Source organism: Stegodyphus dumicola, chromosome X1 (genome assembly GCF_044657685.1).
Source record: "Stegodyphus dumicola isolate Sdum_Otavi_A_Nest chromosome X1, ASM4465768v1".
NCBI lineage: Eukaryota > Metazoa > Arthropoda > Arachnida > Araneae > Eresidae > Stegodyphus > Stegodyphus dumicola.
This window is the reverse complement of record NC_140780.1, coordinates 61,344,037-61,362,043: the sequence shown is the minus strand read 5'-3', so window position 1 is coordinate 61,362,043 and position 18,007 is coordinate 61,344,037. Positions and strand designations below refer to the sequence as shown.

At 33.4% G+C, this 18,007-nt stretch overlaps 1 protein-coding gene across 3 annotated transcripts in view; it reads left to right on the top strand.

Annotated features, from left to right (window-relative positions):
- The window catches only part of Mitofilin (inner membrane mitochondrial protein mitofilin), a 73,483-nt gene that overhangs the window by 23,186 nt on the left and 32,290 nt on the right, over positions 1-18,007 (top strand). For 2 of the 3 annotated variants that reach the window (XM_035354281.2, XM_035354282.1), the window contains exons 5-6: positions 7,279-7,339; positions 12,135-12,227. In XM_035354281.2, coding sequence (XP_035210172.1) covers positions 7,279-7,339; positions 12,135-12,227 — 154 coding nt within the window. The remainder of the gene's footprint in view (positions 1-7,278; positions 7,340-12,134; positions 12,228-18,007) is intronic. The other variant, XM_035354283.2, reaches the window with a different exon arrangement.

The window sequence follows — 18,007 nt, the reverse complement described above, 5'->3', positions numbered from 1 at the left end:
TATCTATGCATTTATACACAGGGTTCATACAATTCTTTAAAGTCTTTAATCTCAACCAAAATTTGCAGACGGTCCTTAATTTTGCTCAGTGGACATTTCCATTCTTTTTCTATGACTGTTATTCTTAATGTGAATTAACATTTTATATGAATATAGTGTGCAGTATATGCAGCTTATAAAGGAAGGTATTGCAGAATGGCAGTGCAAACATTGGGAAAAAATCAGCTACCTAGAAAAAATATTTTGTGGTATGTGATTGGTTGTTTGCCCAGCCTTTCAAAATAGATATTATCAACAAGAATACTGTCTGTCTGTATTTTAAAAAATAATTCTTGGACTTCAGCCTTACAACCATGCTTCGACATACTATGATGAAAACAGGACCTTTAAAAAACAAAATGAACATTGAATTTCATATAAAAGTCATCGGTCCACCCACTGCTATCAATGAATTCCGAAATTCTTTAAGGATATGAACAAAAGAAATGGAAAGGGAAGAATGTTCTAGAAAAATCTGCCGTTTTTAGAACAATCTAAATTATGGAAAGGGCCACGTACTTCTATAAAGAGTTGAGCTACCCTTGTTCCAGAGCTGCTAGGAACAGTGGAGACTTAGTACGGGCATGTCAAACTCACTGTTTCAAGTGGGCTAAATAGGCATTAGTGTAGAATAGTTTGGGCCACTTGAAATGTAGTCATTTTCATACTTAATGATGTAGTGATTAAATACATAAAATCATATCTATTAGAGGGAACATAAAGAAATCTTAATAGTAGTTGCACATCTATTGTTTTCTACAAACCTGCTATATGCTTTCTGCAACCAGCTTTCGGATACCTGGAGATGCTATATGCACTAATAATTTTCAGAACAGGGGTCAGATGAACTTCTGCTAACCTAGACTGTGTTAGGGACTTGTTCTTTTTCTTAAGTGAGAAATTCTGTTCTCACATGTACATCCTACTGAACTTGGAAATCATGTATGATATAAATTTTTGGCTGGCTTTCAGAGAAACATGCAGGCAAGTGCAGTAGAACTCCAGTTATCCGAATCAGTTGGTATTGGACCCTATTTGAATAATAAAAAATTTGGATAATTGGATTTTTTCCTAAGAAAGGGTCTATGTACATTTTAATTAATTCCTGTACATACTGAATATGTATACATGTTGAAAATGGGAGGGGAAAAATTAAAGAAAAAGACATTTTAATTAAAATGAAGAGGCAATACTTCTGTGTACATGTTATGTAGCTTACTGTACAGTACTTACAAGTGCTGAAAGTCTTTACTTGCTGAACATCTCAGTCAAAGTAAGCTGTTTGATGGACACTGTGCCTGCACTTAAAATTTCTTAGCCAGCTGTTACTTGCTTTAAAGGATGAACAACCAAGTTTTTGAGCTAAGATCCTAGCTTTTTCACAAAAAATTGGACCTGAAATTCGGCTTCCTCATAGAACATTGCTGCAAAAACCACTTGAAAATGACATCTAAATTTTTGTTTGTTGTTGCATAGACTTGCTTGAATAACTCTCATCTTCATTTTCAAGCAGTGACCATGAAGTTTAAAAGTGTATGTTTGCTTCCTTTAATGTCTGAAATCATTGACTGTCCAACACTACGTTTCCGTCTTAATTTTTTCTTGGAACTATAAAAGCGATTCGGGTAATTGGAGTTGTACTGTATTTATAAAATTTGAGGATATGCATTTCACTAAATTTTTGCTATAGAGTTACACTGAAATTCTGTTAATTCAATCTGTAATTGGGCTGATGAGAAAGTCTTTTTTTAGGACACCACCTTTAAAGTCCTTTTAAACACCTAAGGTTGCATACATACATAGATATTCAGTAGAATTCCAATTTTTTTCTAGGCCTACCAGCAGTTGAGCAGTAAAATCACTGAACACTGGTAGTTTCAATATACATTCTATAACAAAATAATCGACACATCAAGAAGGAATCATCTGATTGCTTTGAAATTTCATATGCATAAATGTTTTGACCAAATATGCAAATGATTAAAATATGGTGTCTAATGAATGAATAGTGTGATCTCCAGCGCATCGAAATTGTACATCCAACAAATGTATATAAGGAGCTGTTCTTGAACTGTTGTTAAAAACTTCTATTGCATTGCGATTTAGGATACCGTTCAACAATTGAAAAAAAAAATGCCTCGTCGCAGGATTCTAGCTCATTACAAGCAATTGTCAGTATTTGAAAGAGGTCGTATCACTGGATTTGAAAGAGGCAGGTTGGGCAAATCGGAGAATCGCTCGTCATATGAGTTGAAGCGATGTGGCGATTAGAAGATGCTGGGAAGAATAGGAGAACATTGGAGGATTTCAGCGTCATGATGGTAGTGGTCAACCTAGGGTCACAACTGATCAGGACAGGGTGATTGTCAGATCAGCTGTTATAGTGCCCGAGTCATCACTATCAACCATCAGACGTGACCATGCACATAAGTTTCCACCATGACCATTCACAGATGGCTGATAGAGTGAAATCTATGTTCATACCGACCGTTATGCCACCTGTCACTCAAGCCTGCACCCTGTCAAAGCCAGATTACAGTGGTGCTTGGCTCGATCAGGTTGGAAGGATGCTGATTGGGGATGTGTAGTCTTTAGCGATGAATCCCGCTGATCCTGCTTTCACTATTGAATGCCATATAGGCCCTCAACCAAGAGTTATGGTCTGAGGTGGCACTTCCCTTGATAGCCAGACCCTTTTGGTCTTCATTAGAGGTGCACTTACAGCACAGTGATATGTCGATGACATTCTGAGACTTGTTTTGCTACTGTTCCTTTTGCAGTACCCTGGCCTTATTTCTCAGCAAGATAATGCCAGACCATATACGGCATGTGTTGCTATGAGCTGTATTACAACTTGTCAAACACTTCCTTGGCCATCCAGATCACCAGATCTTTCTTCCATTGGACATGTTTAGGATATGATGGAAAGGCGACTGCATCTACCAGGGAATGATGATGACCCTGCCCGGCAATGGGAGGAAATTTCGCTAGAAATACTGCAGGAGATTATCCGGGAGCTTTATCAGTCTATGCCATGCCGTGTGGCAGCTTGCATCCAGGCTAGAGGTGGGTCAACACCTTATTGACCTCATTTCTTTGAAACTATATAACTCTGAAATAAATCATTCAATTGTTCTGAAATTTTAATCATTTTCTATTCTGTATGTAATCTTCCTATCCACTAATTTTTGTCTCCATCAGACAACTCCTTCTTTTGTTAGATTTCTTTTGTTATAGAGTGTAGTTTCAATTCCAAGCAAGCGGGCTGACTGCATGGGCGTTTTTGTGGTTTTCCCCACGTGTAACATGTAATACAAGCCAGTTTCCCTTTGAAAGTCCTCCATAAGGACATCCAGGCAATAGCCATAGTGTACTTTGCCATAATCAACTAAACCAAACCAGTTTTTATTAACATATTAATATTCTATATTTTTCATAATTTCTCGAGAAGGGCTGCAAGAAATAGAGCAATGCGTTTGATATGCTTATCTAGAACATTCTTTTGAAGAAAAAATGACCAGTGAAATAAAAAATTTTTAAAAATTGTTGACTATCACCTAATTTTCCAATCAGACTGTTAAGTTCTAGTAAGATTTATAGACCCTCAATTAATTAGTGTCTTCACACTTTCATGAATGTATTATTATTTTTATGAAACTGCTCTAGATATTAAATCTGGCATACAAAGTTACTTTTTTTTATTAATTTTGCAATTTTTTGCAGACTTACTTTGTGACAGTTTGGAGATTAAATATCAGATTTCTATTTAAAGTGCAGAAATTCAGGTTATTGTTAAAGATCATTCTCTTTATTTGACAAACAACATTGTTCCCTTTTTGTAATATGAATTCTTTGATGTACGTTACCAAGTCTGGCTGTTTATCAATATTTTTGCAATTTTAAAACCAGCTTACCTGCAAAATTTTTGCTTGGTGATCTGTCAATTTCATGACAAATTTTTTAATAAATGTAAAGGCATTATCTGTTATTGTTAAAGTAATGATAGTGTATTTAAATTCAGTTTTTAGAGAACATATTATTAAAAGTAAATTATTTTTGTATCCGTCTTTGTGTAAAACTATTTTTACCCTTCATTTTGATGACTTTTGAATATTTTGATTTTGGAATTTAAACAAGATAATAAATGTTATGAAACAGAAATGCTTTTTAGCTAAAGCAAAAATGTTGTTGCAATTAAGTTTTAATGGTAACTGTTTTTTACCTCTGTATTTCTTTTAAAATAATCAGATATATGTTAGCTTTCTCTGTAAAATTGCTTCCTTGCTTTTTTCTAAATTGTTTTAAAAAATCTTCTGAATTTTGCTCATTAAATTCCCTGATATTTTAGTGGCTTAAAGTGCAGAAAAATCCTGTGACAAAAGAAAAAAAAAATGTATTGCTGTTATTAATGCAGAATTTACAGTTTCACAGTAAAATTATGACAGGTATCTTATAAGAGAATTTTTAAAAAAAGTAGTAAGAACTAAGTTATCTGTAATTTTTGTTGTACTTTATGGCCTCCATTATTTAAATGGCACTAAGAGCTCTCATGTTATTGGTCTGTGTCAAACTGACCACTCTACTTGGTGCTCTTCTCATATCAGACAGACTGTAAGTAATTGTGGCTAAGACTGCAGATTATTTAGCCACAGTTTGCCAAGAGCTCTGAATACTGTTGTTGCTTTAGTGCAATTTACTAACAAAAAGGCTAAATAATGGGGCCATTATGATAAGGAAATGCTGGTACTTATGTATTATTAATACAACCATGCTTGTAGAAGTGGCCAGGTTTTCGGAAAAAATTCAATTTTGTTCCTAATATTCAAATAAGAATAGACTTTTGTAGAAAAAAATTATTTGTAGAACCATAATTAAACTAAACAATCTTAATTTTCTCACGAAACAGTAATTAGGTAAAGCAATTTAATAATATAATATTTTAATTATGCATATTAAACTTCAGACTGAAATGTTAGAAGATTATGTAAAGATTTCAAATAAATCATATAATTTGCTAGTGGAATGAGTATATTTACGATACAGCAACTGATAAATGCTGGCAGATTTAAGTCATTTATGTTTATGTAGACCTCATGGCTAAGTGTTAATGAAAAATCTGCAGTCTTTTTATTCATAAATGCCTTAATGATAGTTTTCATTGTAGCATATGAAATTTGAGATATTCAGCATAGTCTTTTCCTTATGAAAAGAGAGTAAATGAGTATTTTACGAGGAGGCTAAGATAATTCTCGAGCAGTGAAAGTTATGCAATCAAAATTTTAGTCTCTTCAGAGGTTAATCTTAGTCATCAGTTGGGAGGGAGAAAACAACAAATCAGGATATACTTCCATTGTTGTGGATTTAACATTTTAAAACTATATCTTTAAAAATCAGCAGTAGAAATAAGTTGGATGAAATGCAGTTTTGACCACAAAAGCTGAAAAAAAAAGTAAAGCTTAAAAATGACTGGCTCAGATTTTTTTAAATATATCGGTATATAATAATCCTTCCATTTTCTTTAGTTTGGGGAAACTATATGAATCTTAAAGTGTTTTTTTACTTTCTTTCCTTTTTTTAAGATGGTTGAGGAAATAATGAAGAAAATTCTTCTCAAGGTTATTAAGAGAAAGATAAACAGAGTTATATAATTCTCTCAGATTTCTGAAATGCATGTAATTGTCTAAATTCTTCCAGGGCTTACTTAACCCTTTGTTGCATCATGCCCACTCTAGTAGACAAAAGTTTAAATTGTTTATTCTTCTGTAAATGTCTTAACAGATTCCATTCCTGTGGTTATTCATTCTATATTATTAGAACTTTCAACTGTTGATCATAGATGGCTATATAGCGTCACTAAGTAAAGCATTGCTATTTGGAAAATTACTTCTACTTCTGTTTCCAAGTTAGTACAATTTCTCATAGTAAACATTATATAATATTGCTTATTTTAAATGGCAGTTTGAGAAAATTATGGAGTGGGTAGATAAAGATCTACCGAAAAGAGTGAATTGAAACCCAAATGTACTGCTTATCAAGCCAAAACACCTCTGGAAATGTTTATGTTTGGCAAGGAATTTCTAGAACATTTGACATTTGAATGCAATAGGTACAGGTTACAAAATCGTAGCAAATTGAATTCAATCACAATCGATGAAATGAAGGTATTTTGAGGGATCTGTATGTACATGTCAGTTGTAGATTTACCGTTTAAAAGATGGTAATGATCACTGCAAACAAGGCAGGAAATGATTTCAAATGTAATGACCGTAAATCGTTGGGAAGAGATTTGTGTGCATGTATGTATATGCATGCTGTCCACTGTAGTGAACAAAATGTAGCAATTATTTAAAACGAAACTTGAATAAAATTAATTTTTATTATTTTTAGTAAGGTTATTTTAAGTAGAAAAAATACAAACATTTTCGTTTAACTTCTCTAGATTATTTGTATGCAACAAACTGATAAAGGTCGATTAAATATTTGTGGAGCTCCATTAAAAGATCTGTCCATGGAACTGACAACCCTTGTTTCTGTTAGATCTCTCATAGCAGGCTTATTACAACTGAAACCTAGTACCAGTCTGTTTTTTGCAGTTAAGCTTTGTAGTCTCTGGAATTTAGATCAGCTAACAGGTGTAAACTTTCTCCTGAAAAGAGAAGGAATTCAACATCTGTTAACTTACTAATTATTATTAAATGGGAAGAAATGCCATGCCAAGTAAAACTATAATAACTGCCATAGATTTCAGAAATAGCACTTTCAGTGGTGCAAGCATTGTTAAGTACAAGTTTTATTGAATTCTGCAGACAACAGAATTTTGCTATTTATTAAAAATATGCTATGGTGTGTAATAAACTGTGCTTGTAAAAAGTTGCTTGAATCCTAAAATTGATGGCAGCATAGTGTTTCTTCAATGAGGAAAAAATTCCCTTGCCTATTTTAACAATATTGCCAGATTTGAAGCAGATTATTAACAATATGTTGGCTGTGAAAGGTATTGCAGAATGTGAAAGAAGAAAATAACAGTAACTGATTGACCACTTTTATAAACTCTGAAATACTATTTCAGCCTGTCATGCTGGTTGATTATTGTGCATTTCAGATTTGCATTAAACAGAGCTTTTCTGCTAAAATTTTGTATTTCCTTGAGTGTTTTTTTATTTGTTAATAAAAAATAATGTAAGCTTTTATATTATTTTGTAGTAAATTGCCTTTTTACCCCCCAATGCATTTTGTTAGGTGAAAAGGCCTGCTGTGGAACCCCAAACCAGAAAGCCAGGAGCAGTAGCACAGACAAGTGGTTTGTACTCAAAATAAATTTGATTCAAGTAATTCTTAAATTGTTTTATGAGTGCTGCATTGTAGGATTCAATAACAGAATGAAAACTGAGTTATTGCATTGAAATTTGCAGTAATATTAAATTAAATAACAAAATTAAAACCGAGAGTCAGTATTGAACTATTTGAATTTTTTTCATTTTGTTTGCTGAACATTTTAAAAAGTTTTATTCCTGTGAGTATTATGTCTTTAACAATAAAAATTGCAACTGAATGAAACATTGTCACATCAGATGCATTGGTGGAAATGCATTAGACCTAGAGTGATCGCGTGAAACTGTTGGTGATATTGGATGCTGTACATATTGGTATTGTTATTATTACATATATTGTAGATATTGGATGTTATATGTTTTTTAAGTACATGTAAATATGGCAGAGTTGTTAAGTTTTATAGTAATGTATAACTAACAGTAATGAATCTCAGATTTAATACAGTAATGTACACCTACAGTTTTAGTATTACCTATATTATTAAACAATATTTATGAAAGTATGGGGCTTTGCCAGGTTAACTTAATCCTAAAGAGGCAATAGAACAGTGAAAATACTGTGTTATGTCTAATTTATGTTGGTTAAAGATCAATCTAAAGTAATGAATTCCATCAAAGCACTCCACAACCCATGGAATGTTTTATGCCATGCATGCTTGTTTGTGCTTATGATCAGGATTGCCACCTGAGACCGCATTGTGCATGTTGTAGCCAGTATATGCTAACTGTGTTATGATTCTTGCATGCTTGCTTCTTGTAGGCCTCTTTTTATTATGTGATAAACTGTCCATTTCTTAAAAAAGGGGGGGAGGTGAGGCTTCAGTAAACTAAGAAGTAAGGAATTGCCTATACTAAAACAACAGGTAGTGAGAACACCTGTGTATTTACTTATAAACCAAGCACCACAACTGTAAAAAAAGTTGAAACAAATAAATTTGAGAAATTAAATAGGAATCATTTCTGTTTAGTTTCCCTGATTGTGCCTGTTAAGCTCTTCGATTCAAACCATTCTGCCACATAATAAATTATGATATGTTTCTAAACATAAATCATTCTGTGCTCCAAAATCAGAAACTCTTAGATCCAAATGTAAAATTTCCAATGATATTATTGCCAAAAGTTAACTTGGATAGATCCATCAGACAAGTTAAAGGTGAGCATCAAGTCATCTGTTTGAAAAATAGATCAAAGATGACCATCTGATCGTTAAAAAAAAAGTTGTACAGCAATGCTATGGATAGAACTGTATATATTTGCAAAATGGATGATAATATTTTTGGTAAAAGAGACAATGAAATGCCATTCACTCAGACTTGAATATAACAGAGACACTTCTGAGAACTGTTGGAAAATTTTGAGTTAATTGCTGATATTTAGAAATTTAATGTATGTTAGGATTAAATAAAATAAAAATAATATATTTTCAGTTAATTTCAATTAATATTTTTTCAGTTGTTCACGTTTATGATTAAATTATTGTAACTTGTTTTGAAGTTTTATATAAGTCAACTGTGGAACTTCTATACAAAAAATTTGATGAAAATTTAGCCTTAACACAGAAGTATAAGATAATCTTTAAACACCATAGTTTAATTTTGAAGGTTAAGATGTTTCATAATTTGCTGGAAACTTTATGTTAACGATCAGTTTGGCTTCTCTTGTTTTAATACAAAATAGTATTTCTCTGCTGTTGGTATTAGTATGGTTAAGTAATAAATGAATTTTCTTTGTGTTATCAAACTAGTTTTGTCTAGTAATAATTTCATTTTGAATGAAATTTATATAACTGATACTCAAGACCACTTGTGAATGCAGCATTAATGACTGTGGTGATAGGTATAAAATATTATATATGGAAAATATTGAAAAAAATCCTATCATTTCAATATATGATGGTAAAAAAATAATTATTTATAAAATATTCTTGTAGCATTTAAAAGCATGAAGCTTTTCTTGCACTGAATAAAGGAAAGAAAAAGAACAAAACTCTTTAAACTTGGTTTCATTGCTTGTAATCCATTTCACTGTTGTAGCAAATTCTCCAAAATTAAATTTGTAGTTCATGTATGTATGTTTTTCCTGTAATGAAAACTATTATTGGGAACATGTATCAGAGCAGGCGATTAGAAGATGTGGATTGACATTTTGGAAAGATTAGTATATGTAATAGTTAAATGCCTGAGGGCAAAGAAATGCAGTCATTTATACGAATATGCTGAATTTTTTCTTTTTAAATTTCTGTGCCTGAAATGTTAATAGAAAGTAAAGGGAAGAATCTCATGTTATGCAGAAACTTTGAATCAGGTTTTTTAAACTGAAACTGTTTGAAATGCACTCCATCTCCCCCCCCCCAAATCTTATGAACCTAGATAAAGGATTCTACAGTCACAGAACTTAATTACAAGGGGTGATCAAATGAAAAGGTATGAAACGACGTAAAAACGTAACAGTTAAATATTTGCATATTCCGCCATGAGAGAACTTAGCGAGACATCTCGGGATGCGATTGGAGTCTCTGACTGGAATCAGAGTATGTGCGGGCACCCGCATGTGCAGGAGAGAGCAGAGGCTCTTATCAGAAGCGGCGTCCAAATGATGCGGCAGTCCGTATGAGGACAGGATGGCGTCCGCATAGCAAAATTCGACGACTGAGGAGCAGCGAGGTGTTATCCAATTTCTGACAGCGGAAGGTGAGAAACCGGCAGCTATTCATCGCCGGATGGTGACAGTTTGCAGAGATAAATGTGTCTCTGACAAGTCTGTCAGAAAATGGAGTGCCCGTTTTCGTGCAGGCCGTGCAGTGTGGGTTATGATCCGAGACCAGGCCAGGCAAATACTGTCATCACGAGCAATCTCATCGACAAGGTGGATGACCTAGTGAGAAGTGATTGGCGTGTTGCATTCCGAATGTTGGCGGTGAAGGTGGATGTCAGCTATGGAACCGTGTGGACAATTGTTCACGACAGTTTGCGATATCAGATGGTGTGTGCCGCTTGGGTTCCGAAGCAGCTCACCGACTAGCAAAAGGAACTGCGTTTGGGGCTAGCACTGCAACATCTGCTTCGGTATCAGGAAGACCCCGGTTTTATGGAGCGGATCGTCACAGGTGATGAGACCTGGTGCCATCACTACGAGCCAAAGTGGGACAGCATGCAGTGGAAGCATGCATCGTCATCTCCCCCTAAAAGTTTCAAAGCCGTGCCGTCAGCAGGCAAGGTGTTGCTCACCGTCTTTTTCGATGTTCAAGGTCCGCTACTTGTGGAATTCCTCGAGCAGAGAAAACCATCAACTCCGATGTGTACTGTGAGACACTCCGACGCCTACGCAGGTCCATCAAGAACAAAAGACCTGGGCTGCTCACGGAGGCTGTGGTTCTGCTCCATGATAATGTGCGTCCACATGTCTCCAGAGTTACATACATGGAACTGGCCAAGTGGGAGACATTGGACAATCCGCCCTACAGTCCGGACATGTTGCCCTGCGATTTCCATGTGTTTGGTTCCCTGAAGAAACACCTGAAAGGGAAGCGCTTCAACTCGGACGATGTACTCAAGGACGCTGTGAAGAACTGGGTCTTGTCACGGCCACAGGAATTCTGGGAACAAGGAATCCTGTGGCTTGTTCATCAGTGGGATCGTTGTGCTCAGGCCTATGGTGTATATTTTGAATAAAGTCTACATTTGTACCCACTGTGCCATTTCGTACCTTTTCATTTGATCACCCCTTGTATGTAAATACCATTTAGTTATGCATGTGAGTGATAGAAAATGCATAACCAGTGAATGTACAGAGTGGGTATAAAGCAAACAGGAGACCTGCAAAACAAATTTTATGTAAGACTGGAGGTATGTAGTTATGGTGTTATTACCAGCATTATTAAAATATCTGCAGCTGTCATTAGGGCAGTGACAAGCTCAATACCATATTTCTCTCCTACCTTTTTAACACCAGGTTCTGAAAATTTAAAAAATATTTACTTAATTTTTCCATTTTTCAGTGCATTCATAGAACAATCTGCCCCTAATTTGAAAATGGATTTGTCCATGTAGTAATTTTTTTGTCGTACTAACAAAGATAAACCCTCGCAAGTAGTTAGTTACCTGTGATGGTCATGATGAACATTTTCCCAACTTCCAGCTTAAGAACTGATCATTCTCAGTGAAGTTAGTACGAACTGACATTTAGCCTACAGTTTTACTTAGTCAGCTGCACATTCACTGTCTCTAATTATTTATGGATGATTTGAGGCCTAAGGAGTAACATAGACAGGAATAAGAGTGGGTGAAATTCAAGTTATACACAAGTAGAGATACTGTAGAATATGTAAGTGGTGACAAATATTGCAGGAGAGCATTTAGTATATGTGCGAGTCCATGTTAAGCAAAATATTCTCATGTATTGCCATCAGAAGAGATAATCTTATAATAATGTGAAATTATTCTGATTATAAATTTGCCCAGTGAATGAATTGGTTGCTTTTCAATTTTAATCACATCATTATTGTCTTCTCATTACTAATGTCAAATTTTATAATGATAGAACATGTTATTAAAAATGTTATATTCTACAAATCTATTAATTACATACAGTGTTATTCTACGACTTAAATTGTGCATGTTCTTTCATTATGGTGTACTCAATAACATTTTTTAAGTTGGCTTTCACCTTATTAGCACAGTTTTTTTTTGTTTTGTTTTATTGACTGTTGTTTGCATGTGTATTTTCTGCATTGAGGAGCATGTTCTTTTATTTTTTCTATTTTAGATGACACTAAGAAAGATAGCATTGTAAAAAAGTCTGAAATAAAACTTGAAGAGAAAGTTGAACTATCAGAAAAGGCAGAACGTTCAGATACGTGTATGTCCCTAACATTTACATTTGGTATTTTTATATTATGTTATTGGATGTGATCAAATATTTTATGTTGGTGTGGTCAAATATTTTATGTGGGTGTGGTCAAAATTTTGTTCCATGCAGGGTTGACGCTATGATTTTTGCTACACATTGCAATTGGAAGGGCTGCCAAACACTGCCGTTAGTACTTCTGTCAATTAAAAACGTTTTACTGCCTCTAAACGTCACTGACTGCTGCATCTGCATTGATTCTGGCACCAGCCCTAATTGCATGTATATGTTATGCATTACCAACGGAAGTGGCTGTCTTCTATAGCAATATGTAATTCTTTTAGTTTTACATTTGCTATTTAGAAGTATTTTGTTTTAAATTTATATATTATTTAAAATCAATTTCTATTTTTAAATAATCATTCATTTAGATATTCATTTGTTGGTGTTTATTTGATTAACTTCAATAATTTATGTTCGTTGATTATCTATATTTAATTTTATGCACATATATAAAATGAAGCTGCTTGTATTTACCCTGCTTTTCTGATTATTCCATTGGCTTATAAATTGAATGTAGTAAAGAGAACACTAAATGTAATGCATAAAACATCTTCCTTTGCCTCTGGCCAAACAGCAACCAAATAGTAAATTTGCTGAACACTGGTATTTCTACTTAGGTTCTATTCCAGGCAAATTGGTTGGGTTGGCTGCATGGGTGTATCCATGGTTTCCCCCATGTGTAATGGAAATATGAGCCAATTTCCCTTAGAAACTCTTCCACAAGGATAACTTCTTAGGCAGATAGCCCTCACTTGCTTTGCCATAATCAAATAAAACCAAACTCCCTTTGCTTAGCTGAAGATTCTGCCTTGTAATGACCATCCTTGTATTTCAGAGAAGGAGGCTAATGCAAGATTTCGTGTGTTTCATCAAAGTGAGCAAAACCACTCATTCCTCACCCATATGTAAACTGGTTCTGTATTTAATAATTATGTGTGTGATTTTCGTCATGGGACATAATTGATATTCTTCAGAAAACGTAGCTGATAGAAATTTCTCCTGGTTATGTATGTGTGTAGGTTTGATGCTAAACATTATGTTGTTATAAAGTCATGTAATAAATTATACATATTCTTAAACTTTTCTTGCTAAACCATGAAAATTCAGATTTTAAATATACATGATAAAATCAAATTTCTGTTTATTTGCCTCCATACTTTTCCATTCTTATTAATATCATGAAGATAGCTTTAGCCTACAGATAGTATCACATTCAACTGTTCACAAATAAAAAGACAGCTCTGTTTTACTTAAGTATGGAGATAAATATTGAAATCGTTAAATGATGACTTAATGAAAAATAAATCTTTGAATAATAAAATATGGAGTGTGATGACTTGTTCATGTGTAACACTTTTTATGTTGCTAAAAATTTAATGTATTAAAGAAATCTAGAGAATATTGTTTTTAGTAAAGCGTACATCTTTTATGGAATGTCAGGTGGTGAATCATACTCCCAGAAATAGCTTTTCGCCTCTTTCTCTGCATTAACATAACCTTTCATGTGTGTGAGTACAGACAGGTACACATCGTTTTATTGGTAAAAAAATTGCGAAAGCAGTAGAAAATTCCGGTACATTCCGTATTCTTTTGCTCCCACCCAATACTACACACGTTTGAATTTCTATCAAAATTTTAATAATTTACATCAGTTCATATTCATGTTTATTATGATCGGTATGCTTATATTATGAGCATATGTTATGAATATGTATAATAATATATTTGCAGTAACTGCTGAAGTATAGATAAACTTCAGGAATGGGTAAGTGTGTTTTAATACAGATTAGTTTTCAAAGGAATAATATTCGGAATAGCATAAATAATGTGAAAGTAATCTAATAGTCAAAATAATTTCTTTCTTTCTTTTTTTTGCCAATGCATTGTACAGTATGGAAGTTGGTGGTTCTCCCCTTTCTCCGCAAAATCTCGAATATTGAAACTGTTACAATTCACAGCAAAGCAAGCAACAGACTTTTTTTTTTTTGTGGTCACTTTCCAATCAGGATTGAATAAGACTAAAATTTCTGCGATCTACCAACCCAAGAGAAGAATGATTCTATCCCAGAAATTTAATGTAGTCTGTTCAAAATTAGAATGAAAAATACTCCAGATTGGTAAATCTCTTTATTAATCAGTATGAGTATAGCAGCGATATCATGCAGAGTGCGACGTGTCCTGTTCAATGATAAATATGCCACATGAGCGCATGATGGTGAAAACCGGACAAAGCAAGGGGCGTTTTCCTTTATTTAGTTATTTATTCTCCGAATACTGTTAGTTATTTATTCTCCGAATACTGCAGCTGTTGATTCTGATTGCGTAATATCACGTGCGGAAGAATTAAGGCACACGTATTGCACAATTACGTTTGCGATAGTTCACGGAGATAAAAGAGTTTCACTGTGATTGCTAAGCAGATTATTTTTCAGTTCCATTGGGCTATTTTTTTATACGATGCAATATCAAAATGTCAAAAGCATTATTTATCTGAAAAATCTAAAGAACGGCTACAATCTAACCCCCTTCCAATTTTACCAGTTCCGCTCGACTATCCAGAATTTTCAGATATTCGTAAATTTCCGAGTATGTCAGTTAGTTAAGCTTTTACTGTTAAAGGATAACTGCATGAAGAAATTTCCCCATCTTCTGATTTCAGAAAAGTTCCTTTTTGTACTTATTTTTACTTAAATTACTTTGCTTGCAATATCCGTAATCTTGCAATACAAAGAGAAAACTGTTATACAATGAAAATTTAGAAAATGTTCAGAATTTTGATTTAAGTTAAATTATTTAAATATTAATATGAGTGAAAAAATAAATTGTATTTATTTTCAGGTGCCAAGCGAATATAATAAATATGGCTTATTATTATTTATTTTCTCTATTTTGAAATGAAATTTCATCATTAAATCTTGTAATATAATTTAGTTCTGCATAGTTTTTTCCCCCTCCCATTGTAAACTAGTTCTGTAAGTTGAACTGTTATTAAAAATAAAATAATAATAATAAAAAAAATAATTGCTTTCTATGGTTGAGTAATGTGCATTTTCTCTTAATAAATACTGAATTTCTCATATTTTAAATTACAAGGCTAATTTTTCTTGTAAGATTATGCAGTTGTGTATAATGTAATTAGACAGGTGCTTATTTTTTTTTTCTTAAAATGTGCTTGAAAAGTGCTTATAGGGGCTTATTTTTTAACTAAAATGTGGCTACGAACCCTGGAATTATTCTTTCTATCTCCTTGGAATGGCTGTAGCATTTTAGTCATAGCTCTGTGTAGATAAAATGCATATTAACAAACTCCATGTTTGAGTAGCAATGCATGTCTTTTAAAATCTGCATTAGGATGGCAATTTAACATCAGTAAAAAAACTTTTACGTGCCACTCAATAACACAATGTGCCACCTGAATGTGCAATTTTGACACACATTCATTTCATTCCAAAATTTGCCAAATTCATTCTCCATTACCTACCAAATCATTATGTATAAAGTTAAACTTAGTTTGACTTAATCTAAATTTGTCTGTCATTCTCGCCTGAAGTTACTTCTGCTTCTTGTTGGAATGAAGAACATAATAGAATTTATGTTATTTAAAATCAGTAGTTTAAATCCACCTAGCACCTGACCCACTTAGTTGCATAAACTATTACTTAATATTTAACAGCAAAAAGAAAACCCACAAACCTGTGGAAAATGCTGCTGACGTCAAACACAACTGCAGAAGTGATTTTATGACCATCTGATTTTGTCAATTATTATTCATTTAAACATTTAATTGTATTAAAAACTCCTCTCATTTACATGTTGTGGTGGAGTAAACAAACCAGTAGGAGTGTACGACAGATTTTAACATAAGCAAAAAGATGTTAATTAAAATTTTGTGTACGTATACATGCCCAAAATTGAATTGCGTTATCCTACTGCGAATATGGGCATCTGAAAGTCCAAATTTCAAATTTGAAGTTTGTTTTATTATTGATTTCATATTTTGTAAAAATGTTAATGACTTTTTGATTAATAAATTCAATGATCTAAAAGCAAGCAATGGCAATACTCTATGGGGGAAGAGAAACTTTTTTATCTCCAGCATGCGGAACTGTGTATTGGAAATTTAAAAGATATGCTAATTTAAAAATTATTTTGCGAAATTGCTGTTGAACTGAATTTTATGGTTTTTAAGTGCAAAGAACGAGATATTTAATAAATAAAGGTAACAGACATAGCATAAAATCTGAAACCTTTCAGATTTTTGTCATTTATTTATTTTTTTAAAATTTTATCTTTTGTATGCTTTATATGCTTATACATGCACATTTCATCTCTTCCCCCTCCGAGCATAGTAAAACAAGTGGAGAGTCCCAATTCTTAATTTCACTTTGGCACTAAATAAAATACCTCATTATTAAAGAAACAATCATTTTAGCATAAATTTGTATGATCATTAATTTGGCTCTGTTGCGTATCTGCTTGGCATACATCTCGAACCGAAACATTCTGCATAGGTACATTGTTGATTTTACGCCAACTAATATTTTATATCCCCGACGCCAGCCTGGCCAATCATAATTTATTATAGTTTCCTTTCATCACTGCATGCTTATCAGCACATGACAACTTGAGTAATGACTCATGTAGCGATGCCTAAACAATTTTTTTATGTTAGTAATTGAATAATAAAGAGTATGGTAACCTTTTATGTGTCCATTACGCTTGATGATGATTACAGATTCAAGTTAAATGTGCTAAGAAATGTTGAGGAAAATATTAACAAAAATTTCTTTCCATATGCTAAGAATAGATTTTGTTAATGATACTTATAGACCCAAAGATTGCATTTAGTACTATTTGATTAAGAATAACTGATTTGTTATTAATATAAACCTAGAACCAGCACCAGGGCTCGTATAGCCGCATGGGCGGCAGAATTTAGGGAAGACTGAGGGAAGTGTTTGGTAGGAGAATTTAGGACCCACAGAGACTGCATCAATTAGTAAGATATCTAGCACTGGCCCTCAATAAGTATATGTGGGAATTTATTTATTCAGGGCTCTGATAAGCCTTAAGCATGTGCAAGAAATAGATATAACTATAACAGATAATTAATACAATTCAAGCTTAATTGTCTTAATGCATGATAGAAGCAAGATAAAACTAAGCGGAACAACTTGACATTAGTCGCCAATCTCATGATACAAAGCCAAATATGTATAGTGAACGATTATGATGATAGCTGTGAATTTTTAAGGTTTTCGGATATTGCAAACCAAAGGTGAAATTTTCCAGTTAACAGATTTTGTAAGGAAATGTGGAAAAGCGGCAGGGTCGAATTTACATATAAGCTACACAAGCTATAGCTTAGGCCCCCCCATAAATTAAAATATAGTATAAATAGTATTAAAATACACTGGTGTGTAAAACTTAAGCAACAGGTGTTCTTTTTTGCATAACTCCACAAGAAATCATCTGAGAGACATGAAATTCAGAATTAAGAGACAGCATTTTGTATTTAAACGATGACTAAAGCATAATTGCACTAAAAATGAATACAATGCATACAGTATGAAATCAAACGAAAATAGGCTTTATTGAACTCATAGTATCGTTATACATGATTGTCTGTACAAGAGGAAGAACAACAAGCAGGTGTTCCTTACTATGAGATATGCCGTCTCCTTACTGCAATGGTTGCCTCAAATGGTCTTTCCATACCCAGCACCAGA